The sequence below is a fragment of the Populus euphratica genome, unplaced genomic scaffold, assembly GCF_000495115.2.
Source record: "Populus euphratica unplaced genomic scaffold, PopEup_1.0 scaffold2.1, whole genome shotgun sequence".
In the NCBI taxonomy this organism is placed as follows: Eukaryota; Viridiplantae; Streptophyta; class Magnoliopsida; order Malpighiales; family Salicaceae; genus Populus; species Populus euphratica.
In genome coordinates this window covers 4,833,949-4,853,559 of record NW_011499846.1, presented here as the reverse complement: position 1 = coordinate 4,853,559, position 19,611 = coordinate 4,833,949, and the positions used below count along the sequence as shown (strand labels likewise).

General features: G+C 33.3%; 3 protein-coding genes across 6 annotated transcripts; all 3 read left to right on the top strand.

Moving 5' to 3' along the window:
* The first annotated feature begins 632 nt into the window (after positions 1 to 632).
* On the top strand, positions 633 to 3,751 carry LOC105134014 (uncharacterized). Its single transcript, XM_011038246.1, has 3 exons — positions 633 to 819; positions 1,443 to 2,278; positions 3,401 to 3,751. Exons 2-3 carry the CDS (start codon positions 1,463 to 1,465, stop codon positions 3,503 to 3,505), a joined length of 921 nt encoding a protein of 306 aa, XP_011036548.1. The 5' UTR covers positions 633 to 819; positions 1,443 to 1,462; the 3' UTR covers positions 3,506 to 3,751.
* Positions 3,752 to 7,443: 3,692 nt separating this feature from the next.
* Positions 7,444 to 10,750, top strand: ORC5 (origin recognition complex protein 5). 4 transcript variants are annotated; one of them, XM_011038219.1, is made up of 5 exons: positions 7,444 to 7,596; positions 7,956 to 8,811; positions 8,909 to 9,328; positions 10,005 to 10,314; positions 10,441 to 10,750. In XM_011038219.1, exons 2-5 carry the CDS (start codon positions 7,982 to 7,984, stop codon positions 10,489 to 10,491), a joined length of 1,611 nt encoding a protein of 536 aa, XP_011036521.1. In that variant the 5' UTR covers positions 7,444 to 7,596; positions 7,956 to 7,981; the 3' UTR covers positions 10,492 to 10,750. The 4 variants fall into 4 exon arrangements, with proteins under 4 accessions (XP_011036521.1, XP_011036512.1, XP_011036537.1 ...); XM_011038210.1 differs by having other exon boundaries at positions 7,511 to 7,596; positions 7,866 to 8,811; XM_011038235.1 differs by having other exon boundaries at positions 7,530 to 7,600; positions 7,954 to 8,811.
* Positions 10,751 to 16,598: 5,848 nt separating this feature from the next.
* On the top strand, positions 16,599 to 19,541 carry CYP86A8 (cytochrome P450, family 86, subfamily A, polypeptide 8). The gene has a single exon (XM_011038195.1). The coding sequence runs from the start codon at positions 17,393 to 17,395 to the stop codon at positions 19,088 to 19,090; it is 1,698 nt and encodes a 565-aa protein (XP_011036497.1). The 5' UTR covers positions 16,599 to 17,392; the 3' UTR covers positions 19,091 to 19,541.
* The last annotated feature ends 70 nt before the right edge of the window (positions 19,542 to 19,611 follow it).

The following is a 19,611-nucleotide window of genomic DNA, read 5'->3' as shown; positions in this document are numbered from 1 at the left end:
ATTATAAAATATTTATTTTTATGTATTTGTTTCTATTTTTTAAACCAAATATATTTTTGTTTTTATTATTTTTATGTTTTTCTTTTAAAATAATGACCTATAGCACATAAAATAAAAAAGATAAATATCTCCAATGAAAATAGCGTTGAGTTTTACTTACCGAGTATTTATTGATTAATATTAAGCTATTGTATTTTTTGAAATGTGATATGTTTAATTGTTATTTTTATGAAGTATAATAATTATTTTATTTCGTTTAAAAATAATAATATTTATTAAATATTATATTTTTAAAATACAACAAAGTAAAGATATATTATTTCAAAAAAAATTATATCATTCTTATAAAAATTTTAGATGACCACGTTATTTTTTAAAAGAAGTCATGAACAACGTGGAGATCGCAATAACGGCCGGGTAAAATCAGATTTTAAGGACGTGCAAAATACATGCCTCCCTCTCTCTCCCACGCACGCAAAGCCACAATAAGAGCTGGTTAGTTACTGGTTTGAAACAAAATTAAGACAAGTAATCGCGATTCCCTGACTGTACGGGAGTGAGAGGATAAGTATTAAAGAAGAATCCACCAGCACGCTTCACCTATTACAGCCGGTCAAAACCACTCGCTCAAACCATCAAACACAACCGGCCACTGCAGGTTTACTTCTCCTCATCTTGAGAGTCATGCTGGTACAAAAAAATAAAATCCCATTTCTCCCCCTCCCTCTCTCTGCACTACTGGAGGCACTTTCCACTCTCGTCAACAAAACGTCATCTTTTTCTCTCTTATCGTTCTAGATCTCGTCCGATTATATCCACGTGAGTTCTCTATATGTACTTTCCTTGTTTGTATGTTGAAAGCTCTCATCCGTTGTTTTTCTCTGATGGATGATGGAGATGTTGTTTTTTATTGATTTGATTATGCTGTTTGGATCTGTTATTGTTTATTTTGACTGATCAATTGATTGCCTTACGCACAGATATCCTTTTTCCGTTGGTCGAATTAGATTCTTGTTTCAAGTTTTTTTAATTAAATTGACTGATTTTAATCATTTTTATTAAGTTGATATTATTAATTGAAGTGGATGATTTTATTAGGTTGCGAATCATTTATTCTTTTCAGAATTTATGGTTATTCAACTTTCTTGATCATTAATGCTTTAAAAAAAGTTATCATTTGATTGAGAGTTACTCGTTTATTTTTGTGTGGAACGGAATAATTAATTCACCATAGATTGATCGAGTTTATGTTTTTGGGAAACCGATTAGGAAATAATGGAGCTGTAATGTATTTTTTGTTTGGACTGTTCTATGCTCTTGGTTGATATTTTGATCGTCTGGCTTCTTTATGGTGGAATAGAGTTATTGATAAATTAATTTGGTCCATTATTTGATTCAAGAACACTTTATTTCTCAATGTTTTAACTTGTCTGTGAGTTTAGGAAGATAGTGTAGCTGGAAGATGGAAGGTAAAAATGAAGGAGAGGAGAATCCCCCTCGTGGGAATGATTGGGAGGTTGTATCTCTGACAGCATCTACATACGCAGCTGCTCCTGGTCCAAAAGAATTTGATCAGAAGGATGATGATAACAGCAAGGTTTATGAAGAAGATGAGGCTGAAAGTTCTCACGCTTTATTCATGTCTCGTCACTTTGTGTTTCCACCGAGTCAACATGAGAATTTGCCATTAGAGCATGTTAACAGCGAGACTCTTGATTCACATGTGGGGAAGAATGTGGCCCTTGAACTTGGTCCAGAAGAAGGAGGTAGATCCAGTGGTAAGAATGAAGAGATTTGGCCATTCAAGGGGTTGGAAGAATCTGAAGAGTACCCTGGGATACAGTTGTTTGATGAAAAGGGCAAAAAGGGTCAAGAATTTGAAGAGAGCACAACTCTGCAAGATTTCAGTGACAAGGAACAAAGTATATACAGTACAGCTGCACTTTCTTCTTTCCACAATGAAATGGCACTCAGCGGATCAACCACATATGGTGGGAACCTGGGAATTCCTGAAGTAAACGAATCTTCTGAAAGGGGATTGGATTTTCCTGCTGTTGTTCCTTTCTCACCGAAAGCTGCCAATGATGCTGACCTTCCGTCTAATGCCTGGTGGAAGAGGAGGGCAGCTTCCTTGTATGCTCATGCAAAAGAGGCGAATACATTTTGGTCTATTTTCGTTGCAGCAGCTGTGATGGGAATCGTGATCCTTGGGCAGCGCTGGCAGCAAGAAAGGTGGCAGGCTTTGCAACTTAAGTGGCAGGCTAGCATCAACAATGAGGTGCTTTTTCCTGAATCCTTTTTCTGTTTTTTATTTTTTTTTCTGGGGATCAAGATTTTTCTTTGCATATAAATTTTTTTTGACAGCCTGTTTGGAATCAATTGTGTAATTGAATTCAATTATAGTGATAAATTTGAATTCAAATGATAAATAATTTGAATTCACATATTTAAAAGAGATAATTCAATTCATTTTGTTTATTATATTACTCTTTAACACTTCATCTTATTCCTTTAAATGGGTATTTTAGGGAAGCAAGTTTTTACATTTTTTTTAAGTGTAGGAAATTAGAGTGGTTGACCTTTGATTTATTTTTGTATCGTTTTTAGATATTGAATTCTATTTGAAATTCAATTCTTGACACTCAAAATGGTTCTAAACTTGAGATTTCACTAAAACCTCATGATTCAATTCAATTAAGATGTTATGTGATTTTTATTACAGTAAAAAATATGCATGATCTCTAGGAGCTCACATTCGTATGTATTATTTATTGGAGTTGAAGTTGAGAACCCTTCTGGTTGACATATGATCACTAAGATGTTTTGGAGACATTAAAAAAGATATTGTTTGAGGGAAGGGAGTGTGCAGGCAGAGAAGCGGAAAGAGATGCAATGCGATAGTCAACTCATACCAACAACTACAAAAGTTATTAATTGATAAGAGTCTCCTGTTAATACTTACGTGTAATTATTTTATTTTTATGTTGTAACTGTGGCCGCCTGAGCTATGATATGCAAGAGCATGAAGTTGCACATTGGATTGATTAAAGCTCATTTTACACTTTAATGAGCTGCATGACAACCTAAGATCACCTGAGCTTCTATTTATGCTTGTTACCTTTGTGCAAGTGTTGTAAATACTCTACTGGTACTAAAACTGTCGAGTACTTCTGCCTATTGTCTTTGAGCAAATTTTAGCACTTAGTGTAAATTAATTCACTCATTCTTGTGCAGGCATTGCACATCAAGTCATGTCAGTTGCCTTTATAGTTATTTTTCTTCCCTGTTCGCTGCCATATTCTGCTCCTTGGATACTTGTATTACAGCACTTTCCTGATGTTTATTCCTTTTTTGAACTCATCTTTGCCACGAAGTGTGACATCTATTGTGCTTTTTGCAGAGAAGTGGGAATCTACTGAGGCCAATAACTCGACTTAAAGATGTGATTGTCGGTGGCAATCGACGTGGTTCTTTTATCAGGGGAAGTTCCTCAAGTGACAACTAAGATATTGACGAAAATGTGGGGAGGGTAATTACTGTATTTTTCTGTGTGGACCTAATTTTCATATGACAGAGCTCCATGGCTACATGTTAAAAGTTTGATATTGCTGTGCTTCTGTAATTGTGATGGTTTCAGTACCTGGCTCGGTGTGGGAATTCATATTTCATTGAAGATTGGTAGGTGGTAGAGAACTGTGCATCTGAACACCCATGAATTAAGATTCAAAAATAGAAAACTAATGTTCATGGTAAAAAAAAAAAAAAAAGATGCATGCTCACGCAAATATTTAATTATAGATGTCCTTTATATTTTACGTTGTTTTATTTGTTTTATTTTAAAGGTTAATTTTGATTGCTAAGAATTGATGGTTTTTATTTCTATAAATATATTATGTAAATGTAATTTATTTATATATAATATAAAAGAGAGAAAAATTAAAGATCAATTATAATATTCTTGTTGAAGCATTGTGAAATAAATAAAAAAAGACAATTAAGGGTAATAATTACTATCTATAAAGAAGTTATTTAAAAAAATAAGAGGGTATGGATTAAAATTTAAATAAAAATCAATGGAAAGTAAACAAATACACATGAGAGAAACTATTTATTAACATTGATAAAAAAAAAAAAGAATTACAAGTTAAAAAAAAAAAAACAATAAAAGGTTAGACTAGCTCACGGATTCAAAACCCAAGCGTGTGTGATTATATGTCTAGGTTTTTTTTTAAAAAAAATCCTTATATATAATTGTGGTAATAGTTTATATATAATTGTGGTAATAGTTATAGTTGTAATTTAAAGTGTTTTTCAATTAAAAATATATTAAAATAATATTTTTTATTTTTTAAATTGTTTTTTAAACTAATACATTAAAACAATCTAAAAATATATAAAAAACAATTTAAAACTTAAAAAATACATCTATATTTCTAAACGAACTTTTGAATAGATGCTAGGTTACCTGAATTGTCAAACTTCAAGTTTTTAGAGAGAAAAAAACTAATTTTTTAATTTATTTTCACTTTAAAATATCTAAAAATTCACTTTCAAAACTTTAATAAGTTTATTTCCAACCCCTCGAATAGTTTTTAATCTATTTGAAAAATAAATATTAAATAAATAAATAAAAATAAATTAAGGATCCTGATATATTTTTTTTTAATGGTTAAAAGCCCATCTATTTTTTATTAAACTCTCAGTGAAATCATTATCAACTTCTCTCTTTTTTTTTATGATTGAGATATGATAATTCAAGCACCCTTTCTCTTCTTGATTATTTCTCAACAAGTTTTTTTCTTATTTATCATCCTCCAAGGATTTTGAATATAAAATAAAATGTTTTGGAATCGTAACATGGATCAAATAATGAATAAAATAAAACTTTAGTGAGTAAATTGAAGTTTTTCATGTTAGTATTTAAAAGGGGTATGATTTGTCCTCTTTTTTTTTTATGTAAATCTTTGTTCCTGTTTTTTAAACTATAAATAAGGTTCTATTTAAAAAAATCAATCAATGAAATATTTATCGACACTTGTATATGTAAATTAAAAAAACATAACATGTAGAATCATACTAGAACAATTTGAAAAAATGAAATTGCAAGTAAAAAAACTAATGACATAAATTAAAGAAAAATACATTGTTTATGTGAACAATACGATGAATAATGCATTTCCTGAATAATAATGTTATCATTTTTTTCCTAAATATTTTAATAGTGTATTCGGGTGGAGAGAATGCACACGCTAATATTACTTTTTCAACATGTTTTAGTATATTTTACTAAAGCATTGAAAATATTTTTATAGTAAAAAAATAATCTTGTAATTAAAATATGCTATTTATTGAATGATATTTTTTTTGAGATATTGATATGATAATATATTAGTTAATATTAAAAAAAAATTCAAATGATGGCATATTAAATCGACTTGGATCATAACACCGTGATAATCTTTTCAAACGCAAATCAATATAAATTATAAATATTAATTCCAAACCAACCAACTATAGAATGAAGGAATTGAAAAACAAAATATTAAATTAAAAAAACTATATGAATCAACTCAAGTTTACTTGCTAAAACATTAACTTGCTAAAATTATAACCTAAATTATAGAATTGAGATAACTTTATAGAAACCAAATTGAAAAATATCACAAAACTCAATTTCTAACTAACTAATTATTGAATGATGAAATAAAAAAAATCAATTCAGACATACCTATTAAACCAATAACCTGGGTCATAAAACTAGAATAACTTCAATATATATACAAAACTTTATTTCTAACATATCTAATATTAAAGGTTAAAATTAATATAAAAAATAAAATAAAATAAATCAACAAGACTTAAATAACTCCATAGAAAAAAAACTGAAAAAAATTACAAGGATCAATTCTCAAATAACATGACACTGGAAGGAGAAGTTGAAAAAATAAAGCTAAAAAAAATTGAGTTATTGGATGGTGAAATAAAAAAAATTAATTAAAAAATGATAAAAAAATCATGTCAACATGTCAAACTTACATCTTGAATTATAAGATTGAAATAATTTTATTGAAAGCAATTTGAGAAAAAAATACGATGCACAAATAAATATATATATATATATATATATATATATATATATTCAATTAAAAAATAATCTAAAAGAATAGATATAATAAACCAAAGACAACTTGCTAAACTATAATATGGGTCACAGGATCAACATAACCTTATAGAAAAAAAATAAAAAATACCATGAAGCTCAATTTTCCATCAAACCTGGTGTTGAGTGATGAAATAAAAAAGAAATAAGTAGAAAAGGCAATCTAAACAAACGACGACGTAAACTAATCCATATTAACTTGTTAAATATGAAATCTAGGTCATAAAATTATGATAATTCATACAAAATAAATAAAAAATTATTAGGAAACTCCACTTCCACCAAATCTAATACCAAGGGGATTTTTTTAAAAAAAATAACTAAATCTACAAGGTTGGTACACAGCAAAAAATAAAATAAAAGTTACGAAGCATGATTCATAAAATGATATAATATTAAAAAATAAAATAAAATAAATAAAATAAAAATTATTATTTTAATAAATAATATTTTATGGGTATGATTACAATGATTTAATAAATATCAATTAGTATTTTGTTAACTAGATTATTTCTCATGTTATGTTTTGTTAGGTCATATCATTTTTTAACAAAAAAATATATAAATATTGTTGATGTATATTTTGAAAAAAAATTAATCATGAACCTACAGTTTAATGCAAACTAGATGACACGCAATTAAAAACATTAAGAAGGTAGTATATTGGACAACATATGTATTTTTAAAAAAATGATATTAAAATAATAATATATTAAATTAACTTGAACTAACCCTAATTAATTTAAAAACCTGTGATTTAGATTATGAGAATATGATAAATTTTTATAAAACAAATCAAAATAAATTATAAAATGCAATTCTAATCAACCAAGTGTTAAAAAAAATATAAAATATAAAAAACAATTTAAGTAAATATAGGTAAATCAATGATGCAAATTACAAGAACAAGATAACTTAACATAGAATAAATAAGAAAAATACTAAAACTATCTCCTAACTAATTTCATGTTAAAAGACACGATTAAATTTTTTAATAAAATAAAAAAATCAAGTCAATTTCAAATTAATTTATAAGATTAAAACAACTGTATAAAATACAAAGTAAATAAACATATTTTTTTAAGTTAAGAGATAGAAAAATTTCTGGCACAATATAAATCTTTTTGTGTGTGTATATATATTTTTTAAATAAAGGAATGGCTTTTTAAAAGAAGCCCAATGGCATGGGCCCTATGGACCCGCTCCTGGGTCAAAAATCAAGGGGAGGCGTCCCTGGGCCTACACGGGCATGCTCGTGTTTGCTTATCATGTATCTAACCCCACAGGATACAAGCATTTTGGCGGGAACGCTTCTCATTTTCCATTTCTTAACTCTCTCTCTCTCCTCATCTCTCCGCATCGGTAGGGTTTCGAATCATAACGAAACGCGCCGTTTCTCCACCCCAGCAAATTCTCTCGTCAAATCTCTCAATCAGGTAACCTTCAACTTTCCATCTTCTCTACTTGTTGATTTCTTATTTTTTATGTTTGGTTTCCAAGAAAATGGAGGAAACAGAGGGCTACTTTTCCAGCAAGCCTTTCTCTATCTGGTTCTAATTAAAAGTTCCTATATTAATTGATCTATTTTTTTTTATATAATTTTTTTTATCTTTCATAACTTTATCTCAAACAGAAAAAGAATGCAACTACATCCGTAGTTTTTCTATTTAGCAATTAGCTATGTAATCTTTATTTTGATTATTAGGTTTCGTTTTCTTTAATGGTTGTTTTGCTGCTGCGTATTTCTGTGAGTTTTAGAACTGTTGCTAAATTTGAGAAGAATCTGTTGTCGCAGAATGATTCTTGCAAACTTGTAAACAAATGGGTAAAGAGGAAAGTCCACAAATCACTAGAAGAGTGACACGATTGTCTTCTTCAACTGCCGTCACAAACAATGAGGTTGAACCAGAAAAAATAACCAAACCTTATAAGCCCACACTCAATGACTTTGTATCTGGAGGGGAACAACTTAGCTTCAACGATTTGCTTTCTAGTTTTCCTGCTAGAGGCAATCAAATTCGTGAGCTTTTGCGTCTTTTGGGTCCGGTGAATTCCCCCATGCTTCCATTATTTGTTTATGGAGATCCTTCTACTGGGAAAACTAGTACCATTCTTCAAATTTTTAGGTACCTCAATCGCCCTTTTGTGTATGCTAGCTGTCGTACTTGTTATAGCCTGCAGATCTTGTTTGAATCGGTTTTAAATCAGTTGTTGCTTCATAAGAAGAACGCGGCTAATGGCTATTCGAGTGCAAAACGCTGTGTTAAGCCATCTGATTTTGTCAACTTTCTTCGTGAAGACTTGACAAGTGTTATTGAAAAGCTCAGGAGTTTGAAGAAATTGGGTTCAAATAAGCCGGCTGGAAAGCCTAACGGGAATATGCTCTACCTGATATTTGATAACTTGGAGCTTATTCGTGAGTGGGATAAAAGTTCGAGTGCATTACCCTTTATGTTTAATCTTTATGATGTTTTGAAGATGCATGAGGTGGGACTCATATTTATCAGTAATACTTCACCGGATACATACTACTCAAACATGGGATATACAGAGCATGTTCCTGTTTATTTTCCTGAATACACAGAAGATGATCTTCGTCAAATTTTGATGAAAAACCAAGCTAATCGAAAGTTATATTCCTCCTTTCTCGAGTAAGAACATAAAACACGTTCTTTTTGTCTTTTACTTTAATCTTTCGCAATGTGTTGTCTAATCAATAAATGTGCCTTTTCTGCTTCTTGTCAACAGTGTTGTCCTGAGACCTTTCTGTAGATCTACTAGACGAGTGGATGAATTATCAACTGCTTTTTCACCATTATTTAGAAAGTATTGTGAGCCGTTGAGTGATTTGGCATCTGTACCCAATGAAGAGATGAAGAGAAGGTTGTTTAGTCATTTTCGGCCACATATTGCCCCTTCCTTAAATGAGATATTCTGGGTTCCATCTAAGTCTTCTACAGAAGCTGAAATCAACAAGGATACGAGGCAGAAAGGCAGCACTAGAAAGCCAGAAGTTGGTGACCATTTTGCTCAGATAGATTTCCACATGTCTACTTCTGCGAAATATCTTCTCATTTCAGCATTCCTTGCTTCAAGAAACCCAGCTACTCTCGATGCATCCTTGTTTGATTCAACTGGGGGATCTGATAGTCGCAAAAGAAAAAGGAAGTAAGTGGTTAAATTCTGATAGATTACTGGTTCTAACTTTTTCTTCTGAAATAATTCCTCATGAAGATTCTTTTTTAATATTTAGGTTTGTTTACTGGGATAACTGCTCTTTTATATTGTTTTGGTCAGTGTTTATTCTTCTAATTTATAATATATGGATGGAAGTTTCCCTCGAAAACAGTAAACTCAACCTAAACTTCTTCAATATCATTGCTGAGAATAGAAATTACATCTGCCTAGGAATTACTCTTTTGTTCTCTTTTGATCACAAGAACAAAGTGCTTGGATTGTCATCTGCCATGTAGTAAATTGAAAGTAAAGGAGCCCAGTTCCTTCTAATGTACATATCTTAGTGCTAGTTAACTCGGCAATAGTTTTTGAATGTGTACTTCTGGATTGTTAATTAGCCTAGTCTGAGCAGTCAATTAACCGCTAATGATAGGTAGTGATATGAACTGTTCCTCAGTTATTAATAAACATTTCCTGTTCATCGAATCGCTAATAAAGAAGCATTTGTTGGCTACTACTTATCAAGATACACCAATTGACTGGGTTCCCCGTGAATGGAAACATCTATTGGTTACTTTAGCCTCAAAACTAACATCTCATTTTATTTTTTGTTTCATTTCTTTCTATGGTCATAAAAGTTGCATTTTCTAATCTAATATCTTTTCAGGGCCTCTGAAAAATCAATGGAACAGAAGGAAGTTGCTGAACAAGAATTACTTATGAAAGGGCCCGGAACTTTCCCTCTGGAGAGGTTATTAGCTATATTTCAGTGTATAACCTCTGCAGCAGATTCACTTGATGAAGAGGAACATGAAAATGATGTCTTGCGAGTTGGAGGGGATTGTGGACTCATGTCTGATGTTCTATTGCAACTTTCGAGCCTTTGTAATGCAAACTTTATTATCAAAGGAGGAAGCTGCCCTTTGGAGGGTTCAACTCGGTATAGATCTACAGTTTCTGAAGATTTGGCCTTGAAGGTATCCTTTCAATCTTTTCCCAAATTTCTTACAAAATTTTCTTGTGGGGGTAACGTTTTGAAAGATTCTCTCATGTTAAGCAATTGCATTATATATTATACACTTTCTGTATGGAATGGGTTGCAGGTAGCAAGGAACCTGAAGTTCCCTCTGCCAAATTACTTGTACAGACGATAATCTGTGATGTTGTCTAAATAGAAGATATATCAAATAGAAGTGCCTCAGCCTCAGCCGTGCTAGACTAGTTTGTTTATATTAATTTCAGAAACGTAACATCAGCATTGTTAAATGCGTTGGCCGGTCATCCTAAGATGTGGGATCAATGCAGTTAACCAGTGGTAGAGTCAGAGACATTTGGAAAAATTATTTTCTTATCAAGCAGCGTATCAGTTTCTGGGAAATGAATGGATATTTTGCTCTTAATTTTGCTCTGTTATTCATGCATTGTTAACCCATTGCTTCTTCCATCCTTTCTTATATGCGTGCATGTACGTACCCACGAGCATTTTGGTGGCTTCACATTCCAGAATCTTGGCATTTTTCTTTTTCAGGAAATAAACTTGCCTGATAGACTACAATTGCCTGAAATATGTTGAAATGTTCAAGATAGTAATTGCAGCAATTTGACTTTGTTTGATGGTGTGTATACGATATGTTCTCAGATGTAATTCCTTGTAAATACTGAACTCATCAGCGATCAGGACAGGTCTAACCTTCTCAAAGACAGGATGAACGGACCAAATATGTGCCTGGCCCGGCCTATGCTTTTCTCGCATTTCTATTTTGGAGGGGTTTGTTTAAACATAAAAGGTGAAGGAACTGCCTAAAGTTCATTTTTAAGATTGTGGCCTAGCTGGCATTGCCGGTTTAAGCTAAGGACACTTGGGTAATTATATAAAATCTGTATTTAATAAAAAACTTGAAGAATAAATAATTAAATATATTTATTAATCATATTATCTTCACTTAATAAATAAATCATTCTATGTGTAAAATAAAGATTATTTAAATTAGACATACATAAAAAAATAAAAATAAAAATGCTTTTTTGTGAATATTTTGAAAAGTTTTTTTTTTAAGTTTTCTGTTCATGGATCCGCGGGTGAGTTATTTTCTCCGCAGCCTAGCAGACCAGACTTTCTTGAGATTTATATACTGTCTTTATATTCCAAATAACGATTTGCTTTCAGACACAGCGAATCTTTAACAAATCTACTGATAGTCTGATAATATCAACCCCCTAAAATCTCGAGTATCTTAAGCTAAAGTTTTCGCAAGAAATTACGTGCAATTATTTACAAAACAATGGGTTTAACTCATGGGAACTTTGGAACTTCACTGGCAATTTGGTTACCCTGTTACGAACATACATCACCAAGTGCCATTATATCCAATTCTCACAATACTTATGAAGACGCCTACAAGGCTTAAGACAGCGGATTAACAATAATTATCATCAACCTTTCGTCAAATCATTCTATTTAGTGTCTTTTTATTTCTTGGTAAGCTATTGCATTACCAGAATGGTTAAGAATTTGATTAATTGGAGTTTAGGGGCAGCTCTCATCAACCATTTAGAAATGCGTGGACTAACATTTATATGCATCTATATCTATCTACTATCGAGCTTTTGTAATGTTTTCCCAGCAGGTGATACACGAGGACAGCAGGGGATAGGTCAACGAATCTTGATGATATATTGATCTTGATGACTTTTGCCACTTCATGACTTGGAATTTAGCGAAAATTAGAACCATAATTTTGAAAATTTAATTTTCCAATAATAGGTCAACGGTTCTTGATAGTATTTTGGAATTGATGACTCTAGCTTCTTATTCATGATGTAGAATTTATCGTTTAAATATATTAATTTGTTTTCTAAAATCAACTTCATTGTTATATAAATTAGAAAAGAACTCCCTCAATTTTTTCAATACCTACTTATGGTTACCAAATTTGGAAAATAAAGTAATGTGTCCAACATTCAATCTTATCAGCAAATACAAATTCAGGCCTATTTTGTATAGCTAAATGCCGATGTAGATCACCTAATTCTCCACCATATGCTTAATTCAACCCGGCATCGGTCTACACTCTAAAGCTTTGAAGACTTGACCCAGGTCTACACTCTCCGGAAATTACTCTTTCTGCCAAATTTACAGAATTCTGTTCTAGGTTTAAGACTTTGAAGGGTTTTCTTTTATGTTAAGCAATTTCATCTGTTTGTTCATATTTTCTTTGAAATGTGTTGCACTTAGCGTTTCATTTTCAGTTCAAGAACTCGATTTATAATCTATCAAAAAAAAAAAACATAATTTATAAGCATATTGGCTAATCAATGTAATGCTGCTACATTTGTCTGAAATATGGGAAAACATTTGGATAGTAATTACAGTAATTTGACATAAGATGAATGATCATGCGCATACAACAGCGATTAAGATCTGCTTCCTGCTTCTAAATAATCATCCATGAATGTTCTGTTATCTCATTTACCATTGCGGTATCGGTAGCTGATATTCGGAGATTTTAAAACGAACTAGGGCAATTACTTCTGGGAGTTCATTTACCAAGGTTATGGTCTAGCCAGCCAGGCCGGTGTTGATAGTAACAGAATTATAGTAGTTAGACAAAGCCTGACGGCTTCCTTAATTTGAAGGACCGATTTATTTTCAGCGCAGCTAGCAAACGAAGAGTCCTTCTAGTTTGGTTGTCGACAAGGTAGGTCAGCTACTTAATTATCATCAACTATTTATGTCTTTCACCTGTAAGGATACGGTATGTGCAAGCATGGTCTTTATTGTTGCGCAAATCATTAATGCGAGCGACTGAGCGGGGACGATTTCGAGCCTAGCGAAATGATATAAACCCTAAAGGTGTCGAAGGATGTCCAGAAGCGAGGTTCCGGCGGGGTCCGGGGAAAGGAAATGTCAGATAGCATTAACCCAAAATATCTACCAGAATTGAACTGAAGTTTAGTGATTTAGCTAGCATACTCGCGCGAAAAGCGAGCACCAAGTTCCAATTTACACGTCCCGGAGTCAGTATCTTAGGCACAAGACATTAAGCAATATCAATGGTAAAATATTATTTAATCCTAGTTTTCAATGCTATTGTGAATTAGCTTGAGAATCTATAAACTAGCCTGTTGACTGTTGCTGGCCATTGTCTTAAAAAACCCAATATATATACAGTGAGGGTTTAGAGGAGAAGAAAACAGTTGATGTTTTGTGAAGAAACAACGATCAGCACGAGTCAGGAGACTATTTCATAGGCGTTTGAGCATGAAAGATCAAGTTATAACTTCATAAAAAACCCAGTAACTAAAAAATAATTCACAATTGATGTTTTGTCAAGAAACAACGATCAGCACGCGTCAGGAGACTAATTCATAGGTGTTAGAGCATGAAAGATTAAGTTATAACTTCATCAAAAACCCAGTAACTAAAAAATAATTCACGAAGAAATTAAAGAATGGATATTTAACTTGCGTACAGGAATCAAGAATGACCCCAGAATTCAACCTTCCACCTAAGTTAGCCACACACACACACACATATATATCGATGCATCTCCCATGCAGTCTCTATCAAACAACAACGATATTAAATCTGTATACGTCTAAATGCTTTTATATTCTTGGTAAGCTGCATTTCCACGATGGACACTGGAACAAGAACTTGCTTGTGTTTTGGTTAATTGGAGCATATCCATGGAATGGATTAAAACAGGTGGAGCATTTTATGACACGTGCACCTAACTCTCATATTTTAAGGTTCAGCAGATGCATCGTCTGCAGTGCGAAAAAAATGTCAAGCCACCCAGATGATCCAATTCCAACATCAAGTGATATTTATTGATCAAAAGTCAACTTCCATCCAATCGATCACCTTATCTGTGGGCTCTGTGAGTTGTGTTCTTTCATAACGGTATAATCTCCCAGCTAAAAGTAATTAATCACAAAATCTAATTAAGAAGAGCAAGGCTAAATATGCAAACGTGGCGTGTTTCCGTTGAATATTTAATTAGAGCTCGAAAACACATGGGATTGAGGGGTGCTCCTGTATGCAATTCTTTAATATGGTAAGTATTATAATCATCTGGCTGTTGAATTCTTCTTCGAAATTAATTTCCTTTTGGTGCTGATCACAGGAGACATTAAATATTTTCATTAATATTCACCAGGGACAACTCCTATCAACCAGCAGTAAGGCGTAAACCATCATTTGGTACCTTTCCCTCACATTCATGTACATCCATCTATTCTCAAGCTTCTATATATAGTTTTTGTAACAGGTGAATCATCAGAACACCAGAGGATAGGTCAACTTTCTTCTTCTTTCTTATAATATATTGATCTTGATGACTTCAGCCCCTTCTTCATGGTGTATAATTAAGCAAAACTGGGACATTATTTCTTTTTAAACCTTCATTTAATTAATTTCCAATCAATAACAAAGAAGTTTAAGGAATTGAACACCTCAAGGCAATGGAAATTATTTCAATCATTTAAACCAGATGACCAATTATTTTCTATAATTTGTTTTATTCTATTTTCTTTTGTATCTTGTTGTTTGACTATATAAACTCAACATGAGTTGAATATAAAACATGTATCAAATTATCGAATAATAACATCGTTTTTTATTTTAAATTTCTTTTTGCTATAGTGAATGACATTAATTAAATCTTGCTTTAAATATTAACTGTTAATTTTTGATGGGTAGTTTTATGTTGTCCATTCGACCACTTTAAAACACTATATTTTCAATTCTTTTTATTTTTTATTAAATATTTATCTATTATCCTTTTTTTTAATGGTACATCAACTCATGACAATGAGAGATCTCAAAGTCACGTGGAGTATGACAATGCCCAACGAAGAAAATTGAGATCCTGTATTATGAGAATGACATAAAAAACAAGATAGACTTATTGCAAGTTAATAAATTCTTACACAAGAAAAAAGGATGGTACAAAAAAGACTACCCATTATATAAAAAAAAGAAAAAGATAATTCTATGTAAAAAAGGAGATGTGAAACGACCAAAGAGCCATGATAAAAAAATAATATTATTAATTTAATGAAGAATGAGTCAAAATAGAATGGCCATTTCAAAAGTCAAATCTTAAAAAGATATGTTTGACTAGAAAAATATGGTGGCAACCAAAAGGAGAAAAATGACTAAGAATAACTATGTTTAAATAAAAAACAATTATTGAATATAAATATATGAGACTACAATGACAATAGAAGTGATGCATATCAAACTTATGAAAATTAAAATTATTATGAGTTTGAGGGGACATGTTAAGAAAACAATTAAGATAAATATTCTTGATTATTTTCTAAAGAGATCAAGGGATTAAACAACTTCAGATAATCAATAAATAATTTGAATAATCTAATTAAATGAGATGATCAAATACATTTCATAATTTATTTTTTTAGGTGTCCTATGTAGTGGCTATATAGACTCTACATGAGTTAAAAATGAAATATATATTAAATTATTGAATAATAATAACATCATCATTTTCTATTCTAAGTTTCATCTCGACATGAAATTAGAATTTAAATATTTTAAATATAACAATTTTTCATTATTTAATTTAAGACATGAGACTTAACCCTACATATCATCTACTAACAAAATTTAACCTTTTATTTTTCACATTTCAACAAATTTTTAATTTTATTTTTAAAATATATTTCTAAATAAAAATATTTTAAAAATCAATTGCTACAATACCACTTGATAAAGTTATATTAAAATCCCTTATTTTTTTATTTTTCATTTCCAAAAACCATTTGCATAGAACTCATAGAATAACAAAGCACACTGGTAATGCCACCAGCCTAGTTCAGGTGATCAGTAGATTTGACTTTTATCAATGCTTTTGCAAGTTGCAAGGATATCCACCACCAAGGCAGCCACTACGGGGCACACCTTTTTTATCATCGGAAGCATTAATATACCGGCAGTTGGGTCAAAACCGTGTGATGAATCACAATTTTTTTTTTTTTTTATCGGCTCATGTACCGACAGAAAGAAAGAAAAAGAAACAATAGACAAGGATGAGGAAGGGAAAGAAAAGAAAATTCATCAAGAAAAAAAGAAAGTATCGAAGCTGTAAAGTCCAATATTCAATATCACGTTATAAATTGCTGGCCGGGCCGGGGTTGCTCACCGAACCCTAACCAGAAGCCCACATGACAAACCCATTTTCATTTAAGACTCCTTATAAGGATAGCAGGAATTATTACTGTAAAACCACCGAAGTAGTTTTCCGATGATCGTCTTATCAAAATATACAACAAGCCATGCATGCTTCTTTTAAGGACCGAGACTAATATTTGCCACACATATTTCGTGTGATCCCCTTTATTTTATACATGATTTCACTCATCACTGTTCCTGCATCTCTTCTTTTAGTTCCTCAACCAATCTCATTAACTTCTCTTCATTCAATGCTTGAATTATTGACGACCCGGTCGCCCCTCCCCTTGCCTGCAAAATTAATTAGGTGGCGTGTAGGGAGTTTATGTGACATAGATGGAGAAGTCATCTTGAGGGATTGCTAGAGTAGTTTCCCGTGGGAAAGTGATCATCGTGGCTTAAGTTCTTTTTATCTTTCACAGCCTCAACGACCTCTCAGGGAATTTATTGCTCTGCATATGCATTAGATTGTTCAAGAGAGAGATGGTGCAATATTCCAAGAAACCAGTCTGGCCTTAATAATTGCTTTCAATTCATTTCACCTATAAATCCCCTCTCTGTCTCTCTCCACTTTGTACTACGCCCTCACTTCCTTCTCTTGTTTATAACTCTCCCGGCTCCTACTCCTTCTCTTCCTAATTATACAATCGCCCATTTCTTTCACCGGCCCATACATAAGTTTGCTTTCATCATGCACGATATTGCTATGTAATCTTGATTTTTCTCTGTATCAAGATTTCTCACATTTCAACTCCATTCTTGTTATTTTTAAGGTAAGCTTTTTGTTAGCAACACCCTAGCTTGAACAGTAACAAGTTCTTGCATGAGCTTGTTCTTTTATCTTTCAATATACAGTCATGGATATGTCTACAGCTCTACTTCTTTTTGCTGCTGTAACTACTTATCTACTGTGGTTAACATTCATCTCGCGGTCACTAAAGGGCCCACGTGTGTATCCCTTACTGGGCAGTCTTCCTGGCTTGATCGAGAATTGTGACCGCTTGCATGACTGGATCTACGACAACCTCCGCGCGTGTGGTGGTACGTACCAGACCTGCATCTGTGCAATTCCCTTTTTAGCCAAGAAGCAAGGCCTCGTGACTGTCACGTGCGACCCGAGAAATATAGAGCACCTCTTGAAGACCCGGTTCGACAACTACCCAAAGGGACCCACATGGCAAGCTGTGTTCCATGACCTTCTTGGGGAAGGGATCTTCAACTCTGACGGTGACACTTGGCTGTTCCAGCGTAAGACTGCCGCACTGGAGTTCACCACCAGGACTCTGCGCCAGGCCATGGCTCGGTGGGTGAGTAGAGCCATCAAGTTGAGGTTCTGCCCAGTCCTTGAAACAGCTCAGCTCAAAGGCGAGCAGGTTGATCTCCAAGACTTGTTACTTCGGCTCACGTTTGACAACATTTGTGGTTTGGCTTTTGGCAAGGACCCGCAGACGTGCGCACCAGGGCTTCCTGAGAACAGCTTTGCTTCAGCTTTCGACCGAGCCACTGAAGCATCACTTCAGAGATTCATTTTGCCAGAAGTTTTGTGGAAGCTGAAAAAATGGCTTCGACTTGGCTTGGAAGTCAGCTTGAACAGAAGCTTAACCCAGCTTGACGATTACCTGACCAGCGTTATTGATGCACGTAAGAAAGAGTTATTGGATCAACAAAAAGATCGTAACATTCCACATGATGATTTGCTGTCAAGATTCATGAAGAAGAAGGAATCTTACTCAGACACTTTCCTTCAACACGTGGCACTCAATTTTATCCTTGCTGGACGTGACACGTCATCAGTGGCGTTGAGCTGGTTCTTTTGGCTCCTCACCCAAAATCCATCGGTGGAGGAGAAAATCTTGCATGAAATTTGCACGGTCTTGATCAAGACACGTGGTGATGACGTGACAAAATGGGTTGACGAGCCGTTAGGGTTCGAAGAAATAGACAGTTTGATATATCTAAAAGCAGCTTTATCAGAAACCCTAAGGCTTTACCCTTCGGTGCCTCAGGACTCAAAGCATGTAGTTGCCGACGATGTGTTGCCGGATGGGACATTTGTGCCGGCGGGATCTTCGGTCACCTATTCTATATATGCATCTGGGAGGATGAAGACCACATGGGGCGAAGATTGCTTGGAATTCAAGCCAGAGAGGTGGTTGTCTTCTGATGGGAAAAAATTCATCATGCATGATTCATACAAGTTTGTGGCATTCAATGCAGGCCCTAGAATATGTTTAGGAAAAGACTTGGCTTATCTTCAGATGAAATCGGTGGCGGCGGCGGTGCTGTTACGCCACCGTCTCTCAGTTGTTCAGGGTCACAAGGTGGAGCAAAAGATGTCATTAACATTGTTCATGAAACACGGGCTTAAAGTCAATGTGCATAAGAGGGATCTGAAGGGTACCGCGGCAAGAATAATAAAGAAGGGTAAAGAAGGAGAGTCACGCCAGTTGCTACATGGGAATAATGAGGCAATTGCCGTTAGATATAACGGTGGTGGGTGTAACGGCGCTAGTGAAAGTGCTGCTGGGAAGGGAGTGGTGGTTGGGGTTGTTTAAAGGTTTTGGTGGATTTGGAGATGTGTATTTAAGAAGGTGAAGGTACTCCATGTGAAGCAAGAGAGACAAATTAAAGGGCATATATTTGCTTTCATTTTCATCAGGTGGGCCATTTCTGATTAATGTTTCTCACAGGACACAAGATGGTAGAGCTTCTCCTAGCTATCTATATATACAATATTGTTAATGGCATGGTCATCATCGACTTTATTATTTATAGCTTCAAATTAATTTAGCTTTCATAAAAGAGAGAGAATAGGGAGTGGGTATTTTGAACCCATCCGTACGTTACAAGTAGAGCAAGCCTTTGATTTGCAAATTTTTATGATTAAGATTCTTTATGTTCTTGTTTGTAATTCATGTGTATTTCTACTTCATTTTATTTATTTATTTTAATGGTCTTTTTGTAAGTGCTTAAGGTTATGAAAATGATTACTTGGTTATGCTCATATATAGTGATGGAATAAATGCTTCATTGTCAGCTCAATTAATGAGCTTCCTGCTTGTCATCCCCTTTTTCA